Source organism: Onychostruthus taczanowskii, unplaced genomic scaffold, assembly GCF_017590055.1.
Source record: "Onychostruthus taczanowskii isolate IOZ18803 unplaced genomic scaffold, ASM1759005v1 scaffold38, whole genome shotgun sequence".
NCBI lineage: Eukaryota > Metazoa > Chordata > Aves > Passeriformes > Passeridae > Onychostruthus > Onychostruthus taczanowskii.
In genome coordinates, this window is record NW_024501237.1 from 3896579 (window position 1) to 3911001 (window position 14423).

The 14423-nt window shown below is 41.4% G+C and overlaps 1 protein-coding gene across 5 annotated transcripts in view; it reads left to right on the plus strand.

The window, feature by feature from the left end:
• SMAD1 (SMAD family member 1) overlaps window positions 1-14423 on the plus strand; it is a 44575-nt gene that overhangs the window by 24423 nt on the left and 5729 nt on the right. For all 5 annotated transcript variants that reach the window (XM_041412158.1, XM_041412162.1, XM_041412159.1 and 2 more), the window contains exons 3-4: window positions 8545-8802; window positions 11409-11525. In XM_041412158.1, the coding sequence (XP_041268092.1) occupies window positions 8545-8802; window positions 11409-11525 (375 nt within the window). The remainder of the gene's footprint in view (window positions 1-8544; window positions 8803-11408; window positions 11526-14423) is intronic.

Below are 14423 nucleotides of genomic sequence, written 5' to 3' on the forward strand. Positions count from 1 at the left end.
GACATGAGAGGAGAAAGTAGAGGCTTGTTGCTGGGGGTGGGAATGCAACCTTGCACTTTGAGTGCCAGGAAGAAATAGCTCCTCAAGATGGGTTAAAGTAGCTCACTGCTGCTGCTCCCTAGGTCTGTTGTGTGCAGAATTATTTCTGGAGCAGGGTAGTTAATGGCTGTCAGATTTCTCCCTTGGCAAGGCAAAGCAAAGCTTTTAATTAAGTAGAGCAAGGTCTGAATCTGATGCCTCTTAAAAATTGGCTTAGCTGAACTTAGCTGAACTGATGTGCTTGCTTGGCTGAATCTGCTGCTTCTCCTCAGTTTTATTTTTTGGTTTAGATTGTTTGGATTGTCCTTAAGTATGATCAAGACTTGCTAAATAATTAGGCATACTGCATACACAGAGGCTGGGAGGAAAAAGCCTGACACATCAGGCTTTGTTTCTCATCCCTCTGAAAATGCCACAAATGGCCTTGAAGGGTTTGCTGGAGAATGTGTCCCTCCTGAGACACTTCCTTCCAGTCTCTTATTCCTTGCGTTTCTGTGGAAGTACAGTCTCTGCTGCCTGCCTCTGTCCTCAGTTATGGCAATGGGACCAGATGAAAGCTATCATCCAGAATTTTAGGGGAAGAAAAGGCCTGGATCCTGTTTGCTCTAACAGCAAAACAAAAGGAATGGAATACGGAACAGGGAGGATGAAGAGGTGCCGAAATTGCCACTGCTATTAAAAATAATAATAATAAGTCACACCTCTAATGTGGCTTTAGGGGAGGAGGTTCAGTTCTTTTGCCTTAGCTAAAGGGGAAGGAAGGAAGATGAAGAAACTGAATATTTAATTTTCTTAAAGTGCTAGTGAATACTAGCTCTCCTCCATTCTGATGCAGATTTGTGTTTGCCTCTACTGTGTGTTTGCCCCTGTTGTCCTGCTAGGTTCTGACTTTATAATATGTTACAAAGTAGGCAAAAGAGAAATTAACTTTGTTTTCATGTTTAAGGTGTGGAAGTGGTTGAAAGTGCTGTGTTTCTGTAGATGGCTATCCCTTATTTTTTTGCAATTACCAATAAAACATAGATAAAAAGGGCTGAATGGTTTTCCTCTGTTAATCTTCTCTTCTTCAGAGAGCTGGCTTTACAAAGCTGATGGTGCCAGTGTTCCAGCCAAACTGGGGGCAACCAGTGCTGGCTTTTTGGTGACACAGACAAATACAGTGTCATAACAGTTGAATTTTCACAGCTGAAAACCGTGATGTTCCTTTCAATGATAACCATGAATTCAAAGTGTGTGTCTGCTTCAGCAAGCTTGTTGCTGGCTGGAAACATTTTACCTGCATGTACAGCTGCTTTTTGCCACAAGAACAGGCCAGGTCCCCAGGCTCTGGGAAGAGTGGTAGGTGTGTCATGCTGCTTTTGCTCTTGGTGTGGACTCTCTGCCTATGACTTTAACATGATTATTTTCATACTTGTCTTTGATCTCCTCTGCTTTTTGCTCTCAGTGAGGCTGTGAAAGGCAACACACCTACTGCAGGCTCCCACAGAACCAGGCCTGGTGGAGGATAATGCCAACAGTGCCAGGCATCTGGGAGAAGGGGAGAGGAGGGGGAGGAGTGGAAAAGGCGAATGGGAAGCTGAGCTGGGGTGTAAGGGAGGGCAAAATTGCTGCGTCCCTTCAGAGTTAATATGCAGAACCAAGTTACAAAAATCCTTGCTCCTGTATGGTTCCCATAGCAGGATTTCTGCACCTCTGCAGGCTGGGGGTGAGGGAGCAGAGTGTCATCCCTGAGAAATTTTGCTGTGCAGCCATGTGTGCACTTGGGTGTGACTTTAAAAATAGCATTGCTACAACAGGTGGGCACAATTATAGGATGGTTCCCCGAAATAGCAAAAGCAACTGTCAGTTTGCTTGGCAAGCAGAATAAAACTTCCTTTATTTTGGCTTTGCAGAATTCAGTTCTAAAATTCCCCACCAGAGCTGAGCTGGGGGAGAGGAATTGAAGTGAGGAAGTGGAAGAAGAGAATGGTCGAACAGCAGGGCTTTCCTTGTCTAGCCTCACCGCGTGTCAGAAAAAGAAACTGCAGTAGAGGGATAAAAGTTGTCAAGAAAGATATGTTTCTGTCGTATTCTATGTGTGTTTTCTTTCTTCAAAATTAACCAGACACACATGTTCCTTCTGATTTGAAAGACCAGACTTCCAAGTTTTAACCTACTCAGTAGGATGGTGACTGTGGCTTTGGTACAGGTAATTTGAACTCTGGTCTGTGTAAATGTCTGAGTTAATACACACTGTCACTGTGACTGCTCCTGCACCAAATCTGCTTACAAGAACTGCCTCACTAATGTGCATACAATTAGTACTAAATTCTGAAATTGACCTTGGCAAATGTCAGTTTAATCAGAATGGCAGCTTATCAGAGCATCCGCAAATAAAATCTAATGTTAGCTGAATATTGTAATGCAGGAAATGTCCTAATATTACTTGTCAAATGCATTTGGACCAGATGTCTGATGTAAAAGCAGTCAGTAAAGTAACAACTGTTTTGCCTTTTTTTTTTTTTTTTTTTTTTTTAAGACAAAGAGTCTTCATTTATAACTACACAAAATGATAAAGCAAGCTGTGGGGTCTCCCAAAACTGCAAAATAAAATTAAGAGTTGAGAAAACAAGACAGCTGTCAGCTTTCTTCTGGAGTAGAAAGTTTGTCTTTCTGTCACCCAGAACAGATTGCTGAATAGCTACAATTACTAGAACAGAGATTTGGAGGGAAAGTCTCAAAGACTGGCATTTCTCCTTCTGAGAAACCAGCAAAGCAAAACTGTGATACCACAGCTGAGGGTTCTTGGAAGAGCTTTAAGTAGTTCGATCCTCAGAGATTGCTTTTGACAAAATGCTTATTAATTTTTTATTTTTAACCAAGAACAACTCGGGCAACATGAGAAAACCTAATGACATGAAAAGTTTTCTCTCCACCCAGTGTTTTACTGTTTACAAGCAAGATCTTGGCAAGGCCTGGCAGTCAGCATGCTGCAGTGACTCCCTGGTGCTGCAGAGAGCAGCACGTTCAGCTGAGCCTGTGTTGCTACCTGCTCTGTTCCCACCGTGGGACTGGAGTGCTCATCAGGATGCACAGCCAGCTTCAGCTGCTGTGACCTCAAAGGCAGGAAATTAAGCTGGGAGTCTTCAGGAGGCTTCAAATTTATTAGTTTAACACTGCTGCTGTCTTTTGTTGCTTTTGGTTTTTTTTCTTTCCTTCTCCTAACTCTTCCTTTTTGTTGCAATTTAGTCTTTGCAGGATTTTCCTATTTCCAGATAGCTTGAACTTTTGTTTTAGGATTTTCTTCCTTCCCAACCTGCAGTTCTGTTTTTCTGGCAAAACATACGTGGCTTTGCATAAATGCAGATGAAAATACAGCTGTTTAATGCTTGGAAATTAAAGCACTCTGACTAATGATAGTGTTGTCAGGTCTTCATTAGCACTGAGGGCCCTGTTGTGGAACAAACCCATTTACAGAACATATGTCAGCCAAGGCATGGTTTTTAAGTGTAGCTTATATTTTTCTTTTTTCAATTGCTTATATTTTTCTTTTTTTCATTTATTTTATAAATATTTTTTTACAGAAGAAGCACAATCTACTTTGGCAAGGAAAGTGGATTAAAATCTGCTTTCTTGTATGTGGCCCCTTGTATTTCCTTACATGGTCTTTCAATTTCCATATGTGGAAAGATATCTACCCAAATTTTCACATAACATGCAAAGGGTGTGGAAAAAATGAGCCCTTGAGGGAAGCTAGCTGTCATCTGGGCCTTGTGTAAAATAATCAAAATCCATCTGGATAGAAAATATGCTTCTTTGAAAGTACAGCAGGTCCTTTGGATTGGATTAGTTTGAGGTTTTTCATAGAGAAACTTAAAAAAAAGAAGTTATGTTCATAAATTGGATACTTTCTGTGTTTGCTAAAATCATTATCTCTGGAATGTGAAAATAGAACAAAAAAGAAAAGTAAGAAGATCTTTATTTAGGATAGCACAGCTGTTAGTTTTCTGAAGAAGAACAGGATGACATGCTGGAGATAAAAAGAGTAGGGATCAGTTAGTTTCTTCAAAGGCCACTATTACATTTTCATAAAAGCATTTCTTCCTTGGTGTGGTTAGTCAGAACATTTATCTGAACAGCCAGGTTGCCTTTGGTCTATCTTCTGTATTTTTGGCATTCTTGCCTCCTAGATGAAATAGCCCTGTGGGTTAAATTGCCCTATAGCTCTAATTTCTTTAATATAGCTCCTCTTGTTTGGTGCAGGCATACTTGGTCTTATTTGCATGGTAAAAACAAGCTCCCCAATTCCCAGGCTGGCTTGACAGACATGGGATCTCAGCTGCAGTTCCATAAACATACCCAGCCTGCTTCCTGGGGGTTTATCCCCCTCTTCCTTACTAGTAACCTTACTGGCAGTAGTCCTGTATTAACTCTCAACTGCAGGTCCACATCGATAGAAAAACCTGGGAGCAAAATTTAGCCACAATGTAGCACATAAAACCTTTTAATCTGGTGTTTGAAGAATTACAGAAATCAAGCTGTCGGATGACTTGTGGTTCCACTCCATTAACTTTAATGAGGTTGAGTTGGCAAATCTGTTGCAGCAGCTTTTTAAGACAACAGTGTATTCAATATTACATTTCCTTTAAATATATGCTGATGATGCTGATGTTAAATTAAAAAAAAAAAAAAAAAGAAAATGATTTTTTTATTGTATCAGTGTTCCCTTCCGCTGAAGAGGAAGGGAGGAATTGTGTTTGCAGATGGTCAGAGCCACATCCTGTGGAGATCTGCGCAGCAAAGATGTGCACTGCTTCGTTATTCCGTAGCAACAGGTGTGCTGGCTTAGCACCGAATAACTCTCTCATGCTCTCTCCCCTTCAATTATACCTCTTCCTGGAGCTGGCAGCTGCAGCAGAGATCAGCCTCCTCCCCTGCTGGACTGAGCCTCAGTAATTTGTTATTCCATGTGGCTGAGGTCTGCAACCTGACCAGAAGCTCAGCGCCTTACACAGGGGTGAGGGGAGCAAGAAGGGTGTGCTTCCCCCTTGATGGTTTGAACTCCTGGCAGCCTTCCATGCTCCAAAGGGCCCAGTCCCTGCTCGTGTCTTTGCTCCTGAGTGAGCAGCACTCAAATTAACTCCTCTGTGGCTCCACTAGGAGCAGCTTCCCTGCAAAAAAGCCGGGAGCTGCAGAGAGATCAGGGTCTGGCAGTGACTTGGAGTTGGACTAATTGGAGCACTGCAGTCTCTGTCCTACCTGATGTGGCCTTTCAGGGCTTTTCCTCCTCATTGAATGTTTTGTGTATGCAGGGAGGATGTGAATTAGGGGCAGCACTTAATATAAATGCTGCAGTGATGTTTTTGAGACTATTTGTGTTGTATCAATACCAGTTGTATTCTTTTTCCCCCTTTTCCATGTGCATTTTGAAATAGTTGGCATTTAATCACTTGAGGTAGGCGGAGTTGGATAAAAAGGATGGGTTTGCATGAAGGACACCTGGGAAAAGGAGACTTGTTTTTATCTCAAGTCCTTCTAAATTTTTCCAGTGGTTGTGTCCAACAGGAGAAAACATGTATATATACCTTGGGAAAATCTGGCACTGCATTAATTTAATTACAGAAAACATACAGAAAATATCCTGTTCTCCTGCTATTTTAAAATGCTGTAAATCATTTGGCTTCCTCTGATGTCATGTGTGTCATTGTTTAATGTGAGGTAGGGGATGGGAAAGGTAGGTGATGTACTTTCTGCACAAATTAACTCCATAAAAGTTAATGGTTTGACCTTCATCCATAGGAAAGGAAGAGATAGGAAAGCTGTGTTTTTAATGCTTAGAAAAGTAAGGAAGAATCATAAAGACAGGAAAGGGAAAATACATTTTAACACATTATCTCATTGTTAATTTTTTCACCGATAATTTATTAGCTCAGCAAATGTTGACTATGACAATTAAATAGTACTTGACCTAGCTGCAAAAGGACTGCTTGGTTTAACAGAACAAGCTTAATTCTGAGAAACCCTAATATTCAGAGAGCTTGGCTCTGACATGTTGAGGATGAGGGATTTGTGATGTCCACCTGAGTGCTGAGTAACTTTTTTTTAACAGCCTTTTCCAGTGGCATGTCAGAATGGTTGTGCTGGAGCAGGAAACAGTCTGCACAGCTGGGGGAGATGCAGCTTCTCCTGGGGTGTTTTGTAGTTGAGAACTTCCTTGGAATGACAGATGGATGTGTTTTGTTTCAGAAGACATCATAATTAGGAACTTTGCCTATGCCTTGTAAAGTGGAGTTGGGTTTTTTGACATCTAAACAAATCTACTTAAGGGTGACATCTGCCTCAAATATTTGCGATTTTCTTGGAATCTCAGTGAAATTGCTCTAAGAAATTGAGAGATCAGATTACATGCTTAAAACCTGCTTCTGCTTGGGCACCCTAAATTTCAGTAATAAGGGTCTGGGGTTTTTTCAGTGTATGTTCAGTGAAGATTTCTGGGATCCGACTGCTCCTGCATTAATGCCACTAGCAGGCAAAAAGGGGAGCTTAATTACTCTCTTAGGTATTTGCAAAAACAAAAATCTGAGCCGGGGAAACCTACTTCTTTTCTTTTTAGTTAATCTATGACTTTAGGAATAGAGAGTGAGATTTTAGTGTGACATTCATTTATATCCCTTTTAAGCATGAACCTAGACCTCAGACCTGGTCTATGTGTCGAGTGGTTATCCTGATACTCTCGGACTCTAGGACACTAAAGTAAATACCTGAGTGCTGCTTCTGTAACAGCAAAGTGCTGGAAGAGTAAAGATGCCCCAGTGTCCTGGAAGAACCTGTTTGTCATGTGAAGAAAATGTTTGGTGTTTTTTTTTTTTTTTTTTTTTTTTTTTGTTTTTTTGCAATTAGTTTGTAATTCACGCTTTTAATAAAGCAGCTGTCTCCAAAACACCTTTCTTAATCTGAATGATAGAAATGTCTGTGTAGGCTTGTTGACTGCACATGCTCCTGTTCCTCTTCTGGGTGCCCAGGTTTGAGGCCAGAGCAGGAGTCTCATGGAGAGGGGGCAGTAGTCCTGGCTTGTTTTTCCTGGGTTTTGTTGGGTTTTTGGCATCCTCTCTTGAAGGCAGACTGTCTGGGGTGGGGGGGGGTTTGTTCCAGTCCTGCTCAGACGTGGAGTTGGGAAATGGAGGTTAAAAGGGGGAAGATGTGAAGAGGACTTGCTTTTTTATTTTTCTTCCACTACAATGTGCGTGGACCTCCCTCTCCCTGACCTTGTCTCTCCTCTCCTATCCATCACCCAAAAATTTCTGTGGAAAGAAGAGCTTTTAATCTTTCAGTTAGCTTGGACTTTGCTGTGAGGAATACAAAGATAAAAGCTGAGGAACTGGAAAAAGAATTGATTCTTTTATCTTAGTGTATCTGGTATCATGTTCATGTTCCTGGTTTGAAAGAGACCTCTGTTTCACAGCTGAGAAGGCTTCAGAAGTGTGGTGAGACTCGTAGTTTCTGATGTTTCTCTGATCACATAGTGGCACATAGTTGCAGCTCAATCGCTGCTCAGTTGGTTTTTTGAACTAGATCATTTTGTTTAAATTGCACAGTTTGTAAACTGACTTGAAGAGTTAATAACTGTTTTAATAGAAACTTGTAAGAACATAGTCTAGATTAAAAATAAAATTACAGCTGTTGGGACCAGACTGAGTTCAAGGCTTATTAGTATTTTCTTCAGAAAAAAAAAAAAAAGTTCTTATTAGCTAGGGTTTGGGTTACAGGCCATTAGGTGATTAGTCAGATGACAAGTGCAGCAGGAGCAACTGCATGTCAGCATTGTCAGGCTCTTCCCAGCACCTCTTCGTGCGAGTGAGACTGAAACACAGACCTGTGGTTTGTTCTTGGCTCTTCTTCACTGGCCCTCTGTGGAAACAGGCTCCCATCTGGCAAACCAGGGAGCTGCGGATTTGAGCTGTGCAATAACCGGATGTGAGGGAAAGAAAGAGTTCTTGCTTGGACATGTGCCTCTAGGTTTGACTACCTTGTTTCTGAGGCACATGCAGATATGCTGGGACGGGGGAACTATGTGGGGTTTTTTCCCCTGTACACCTTTTTGGTTGATGCTTTGTGTGAGGAGATGCGAATCTTGACTCCATGTTTCAGAAGGCTGGTTTATTATATTATGATATATATTATATTAAAATGATATACTAAAACTATATTAAAAGAATGGAGAGAAAAGAATTCATCTGAAGGCTAGAAAGAACAGGAATGAAATGAATAACAAAGGCTCCTGACTCCTAGGGAGTCCAAGCCAGCTGACTGTGATTGGCCATTAATTAGAAACAACCAACATGCACCAGTCACAGCTGCACCTGTTGCATTCCACAGCAGCAGATAGTTATTGTTTGCATTTCTTTCCTGAGGCTCCTCAGCCTCAGGAAAAAAAATCCTAGCAAAGAATTTTTCATAAAATATGGCTATGCACCTTCAGGACTGAGTTTCTAACGCTGTGGCTTTTCTCTCTTTTTCCCTTTCCAGTTCTTCCCCCGGTGCTGGTTCCGAGGCACAGCGAGTACAACCCCCAGCACAGCCTCTTGGCGCAGTTCCGCAACCTGGGGCAGAACGAGCCCCACATGCCGCACAACGCCACCTTCCCGGACTCTTTCCAGCAGCCCAACAGCCACCCGTTCCCCCAGTCGCCCAGCAGCAGCTACCCTAACTCTCCTGGGAGCAGCAGTAGCACCTACCCGCATTCTCCAGCCAGCTCAGACCCGGGAAGTCCTTTCCAGATGCCAGGTACAGTCAGCTTCCCTTGAGAAGGGAGAAGGTGGTTGGACATCACTGCTGTCATGGACTTTTTTGCTCAGTAACACCAAATGATCAGCCAACACTTGTGTTTAATAGCAAGCTAACAGATGTAAGGTAATAAAGAGTATAGAATCTCTTGGTGTGGTAATATTGAAGGCTTTAATATTGTGCCTCTTTGAAACACACTTAAAACATTACAGTGGAACTCTTGTGAGGTGTGGGGAGGGATCCAAAATGTTTTGGGGACCGGTTCAGCAGTTTAGCCCACAAAGTGTAGCGTTCAATGCACCAGAAATGTGGTACTAGAGATCATCCTTGCTTATGATCATAAGTTCAGCACAAGACTTTAGTTCTGCAGAAAAGGGATATTTCTCAAGGTCATCACGTTATTGCTACTTGATACACAATTTCTTCTCAGGGTGGTGTAATTCCAAGAAGCTTCAACTGAAAAACAGGCCCTTAAAATAACTCTTCAGGCTGTTTTACTACCTACAGTCAGAGAAGAGCCTTCCTTTGTTGACTGGTGTCTGTAGAAAATTCCGTGAAACTACCTTTTTTGCTCTTTACGTGCAGCGGGATAAAAATACTGCAGAAGCAATCTGTGTTGGATTTCTTGATCTAAATGCTGGGAGAAGGATGCAGTACAAATGCTTATTACTGATGTTGTTTGCCTATTTCCTTCAGGGGCTAAGGGGAGGGTATGTGTAAACAAAGCAGCAGATTTGTGAAAATCTGTTTCCTGTTACATGAAATTAATATCCATAGATTTATTCTCTTGCTAATTGTTGCAAATTTTTCTCTTGTGAGTGAAAACTACTGAATTTGCTGGAAGGAAGGAAAGAGTTTGTATTGGCTTTTCTAAAAAATGTGAGAATTTGCTGTGAAACCAGCTGTCTTTTTTTTCTTTTTTTTTTTTTTTTAACATGATTGCTGTGGTTGGGGCCCTTCCAACAGAGATAAAGACCTAACAAGGTCTTCCCGAATGCTGGCTTGTGGAAGTTCACTTGGTCTTTGAAGGTCTGTTCTGCCCACATGCCCTTAAATGTTGGCAGCTGCAGTGAAGAAATTGAGTTAGCACAGAGGTCAGGATACTGATGTCCTTGATGCTTAGCCCTGGACAGTTGTCCATCTTGCACTAATGGGGAAAGAGGCTGACATCTGGAAAATACAAAAACTAAGGGGCAAAGCAGTTAGCTTTGAAAACTTTCTAGTTATGCTTAATTTGCTGCCCGTGGCCTTGGAATCTTGTGCATGATCAACGTCATGTTTGCACACACACAAGCATTTAAGGCTTAGTAGAACATGAGATTCAAAATCCAGTGCAGTTGTATAAGCTTTTAATGCAACCCTCTTGCCATCTCTGTCTTTCTCTGCTGCTTTCTCATCCAGCTGAATGTGTTCAAGTAACAGAATTAGCCAGGCACCTGCCAGCATTAGATGTACAATAAAAAATACCTGTTAAACAATAAGTTAGTCAATTTCATGAACATATGTTTTCTTTAAAAATACATTAAAAAAAAAACCAAACAAAACCACCACTCCACAAAAACAAACAAACAAACAAACAAACAAAAAAACAAACCCAAGCTTGCAGAGCCCTCTCCTGCCTTCTGTTGATGCTCATTTGGTTTTCAGAGTTTTGGAATCCCCTGTGATTATTTGCTGTGGTAGTTTGCAATCCATACTCTCAGTAATGGAAATAAATGTGAGATGAGCAGCAGCAGAGACATCACAGTGGTAATCTAATCCCAACTTTTGCAGCGAAAGCTTGCAGGGATCAGGCAAGGGTTTCTAGCTCTTGGATGTACCTCTTTGCAATTGATCTGGAGGAAGGTGTCCTCTGGTCTATTGGGAAATGGTGACATTGGCAACTTCCTGCAGCTTGCAGGAAATCTTTTGGGAAGCTTTCCCAGGAGTGGAATAGGCAGCTGAAGGGCAGCTGGCTGGGACACTTCAAACAGAGCTGAACAGCCACATGTTAATGAGTGTGGGCATTGTGCATGGGCTCCTGTGCTGGTGATGCAGCCGTGAATGGGACGGGACAGAACCACTGACAGAGAAATTCCAGACCCATAAGGCCACTTTTGTAGGATGTGGGTTCCTGAACACTTTCTACTATTCCCCGTCTAGGGAAACAGAGCTAATACTTTGCACTGACAATGATGAGACCCTGGATATAGCTGGGATGTTTAAATAATTTGCTGGTAGAATTGTGTTGGAAACAGAAAAGCTTCTGTTCACTTCTAACATATTCAGTATCTACTGCTGGCTGGGCCCTGAGACCTCTTTGTGCCCTGATGTTTGTATGGCACTTTCAGCCTGCAGAACTGTGGGTTGGAAACACAGCTGAGCCTTCTTTTGTGGCTTTATGTGGGGGTGAAGTGACTTGTTTTTATTGCAGTTGTGCTTAATATACACAGTAATTCTTTGCTTTCCTTATTCGAGGTCCATGATTGCTTTTTCTACTTTTGGTGGGTGGAAGTTTATAGCTGAGTCAGGCTGGAAGCTTTTCCAGGCTCAAACTGTTTATGTGGATATGTAGATGTGCTTTAAAGAGAGGAAAGGATTCATGTATCTGCCTTTTCTATATTTAGCTGATACTCCCCCGCCCACTTACCTGCCTCCGGAAGATCCGATGACACACGATACCTCCCAGCCCATGGATACCAACATGATGGCACCTGCAATTCCCCCTGACGTGCACAGAGGAGGTAAGAACGTTTTCTGCTCACTTCTTAAGAGTTTCCAGAACTTAGGAGTAATAACTGAGTTTTAATTTTGGATGGATGTTGTTCATGAAAATTTTTGTCTGTGGAAAAGAAAAAAAAGGGCCATGTAATTTTTCATCTGTTGTTGTAAGGGATGAAATAGTAAAGCTGGAGGTTATTTATAAATGTAAATATTTATTTAAGAGAGGAATCTATCCCATGACTCTTTAAAAATGTAAAATATATGGGGTTTATTACTTTCTTTCTCCCAGCCAACTCAAAGACCAAAGCAATTTTATGTTTTCTATTGGGAACTTCCACTAATCTCTGAATGGAAAGAACTCCTCTGAGGCTGCAGAATACAGAGTAATCTGCCCGAGGTGTGGCATTGCTAGGGACTTTAAAATTCTGTATGAAGTAAAGGCCTATTGCTTTAGGTACTGTGACACAGACATCTTTTTACACATTGCTCGTTAAAGCCGCAGCAGCGGCTGTGGCTGCTGAGCGAAGGATTCGGTGCATTCATCATCACATTGTGAGAAATGACCCTTCAGAGAACACTTCAGCTTACACACTTGTGGCCCATGCCAGGAAAGAGCAGCAAGCTGGATGCTGTGCCAGAACGATTATCAAGATCACAAGCACATGAACAATTGAACTGTTGTGTTTTGGATTTTTTGGTGTTGGTGGGATTTTTTTGGGTTTTGGGGTTGTTTTTTTTTTTTTTTTTGGTACTTGTTTTGCTGCTAAGCTCAATGTCTGGTTTCGGGTAGTATATCTGCCCTCTTAGCACAATTTGGATGGCTTTTGTGTTAGCCCATTTAGTCTCTGCTTGGAGTGAGTTTTGTTGCTGCTAAGCTCAATGTCTGGTTTCGGGTAGTATATCTGCCCTCTTAGCACAATTTGGATGGCTTACGTGTTAGCCCATTTAGTCTCTGCTTGGAGTGAGTTTTGCGTGTGATAAACTCAATCTGTAGCACTTCAGTTTTTGCTGATCACACAGACTATACTTGGAGGGTATGAGCAGTTTGCAGGAATTTTGGGCCAGAAATTTACTGCCCCCAAATACATTTATCAAACTTTATGCCTAACTGCAGACCTCTGCATGTGTGTCTCTCTCCCAAAATATGTGTTACAGAATTCCTCTAACACATGAGAGATGATAGAGAAAAGAGGGTTTACATTTTTCTTCTTGCTTTTTATCATTCAGCCATTTCAAAATAAAAATTGTCTACTGATATTTTTCCCTTCTAGTAGTTTAGTACAATGGATTTTCCTCTCTGTCCCTTCATTAAAAAGAAAGACTTTTGGTGCCTTCACATACTTTTTATTCACATACGTATGCTGTGATAGCAGGACTTAAAAAAAAATCTGGTGCAGGTTGTAGAAGAAAAGATTTTACTGTGAACTTACTGCACCATTTTTGTTGCAAACTTTGTAGAAGTGTGTTCTTCGTGGTGATTTGTTAGTCTTAAGAGATTTGATTTAACAAGCTGCATCCTGTCAATGAAGTTGGGTAATTTCCATTGTTGGCCCATGCTGGGAATAGAGAGACTAAACGCACCTGCTCTGCATGACTTAAAGCAAATGTAAGGAAGTCAGTATGAAATCTGTGTGAGAGAGATATGATTAATTCTGTAAGAATGGCCAGCTGGCAAGATTTCTTCCTGACTTTGAGAACTGGGGCAAAGCTGCAGCTTTGATAATTGCTGGCATCTTTATGGGAATTAAAAATGTAGCAACCTCTTACTAATAATTAAAGACTGTTTTTTATTCTTTTTTTTTTTTTCCTTTTCAACAGTGATGTGAAGGGATAGAAAGTGCCAGATTATCAGGAAAGATCGGCTTTTTACCAGTGTTTTTAAGCAAGTTATTAGGAGTAAACACTATGCTCAGAAGTTTTGTCACAGTGATGTAGGATGTGTTATTCTGCTCTTGATTATTTGCCACCTTTTGTATCTACTGTGTAGTGCTGGTTTGAAGGGGACTTCTGGTTTTTTTGTTTTTGTAACAGATACTCGTAGTGGTGTGATCTGTGAACAGAGGAAAATATGAACACTAATCTTAGTTGATTGATACCAGTAAAATTTTGGAGCTGGGAGAAGGAAACCTCTGGCCAGAAAAAAACAAGTTTTCCCATAATACCAGTCTGATTTTCATTTTAGCACTTTTCCCTGTAGTGGGATCTGCAAAGTTGGTGTTTCAGCAGCAAGTCCAACTTTTCTAGTCTTAGTAGTGAAATAGTGACCTTCATTTAAAAGAAGGCACACATAAAGCAACCACAACCCCTCAGTAGCCTCCTTTTATTTGGATCTGCTTCATGTATGTTCTGCAGACAAATATCAATCTCTTTTGGGTTTTTTGAAGTCTCCTACTGTTCTCCCAGAAAACCCAAAGGAGAAAGATTTGGTCATGCTCTGAATGCTGGAAGATTGATCTGCTGACTGTATATTTAAGCTGCCTTGCTGTACTTCTTTGTAAAGTGAGAAATGATCTTTGATGCAGTCATGTGATGCTGTTTCTTCCTGTTGCTGTACAAATTTGCAGTTAGCAAACAGGTGACTTGTAGTTAGTAAAATGAACTGAAGTAAAAATCCATCTACTGAATAGGAAAGAAAGCTGAGTTGTACAGTTACAGCATTTCTCTGCTGTCTGGGCCTGCAGTGTAGCATGTTGTAAGAAAACGGGGCAAGGGTATTGGGGCACTGCTTGGGATGTGCCCAGGAGCTTTCTATACTTTTCTGTTTGTACCTAGTGCCACTCTTTGTCTCCTCTGAGTCTTGAGTTGAAATTCTTTTACTCTATGTAGCCGGGTTAGGACTGTTTTCTCCTCGAGCCTGTGTTCCAGCGCTGTTAGGCTGTAAGGTGTTGTGGTGTGATGTCATGGTTTGCCTCAGATAC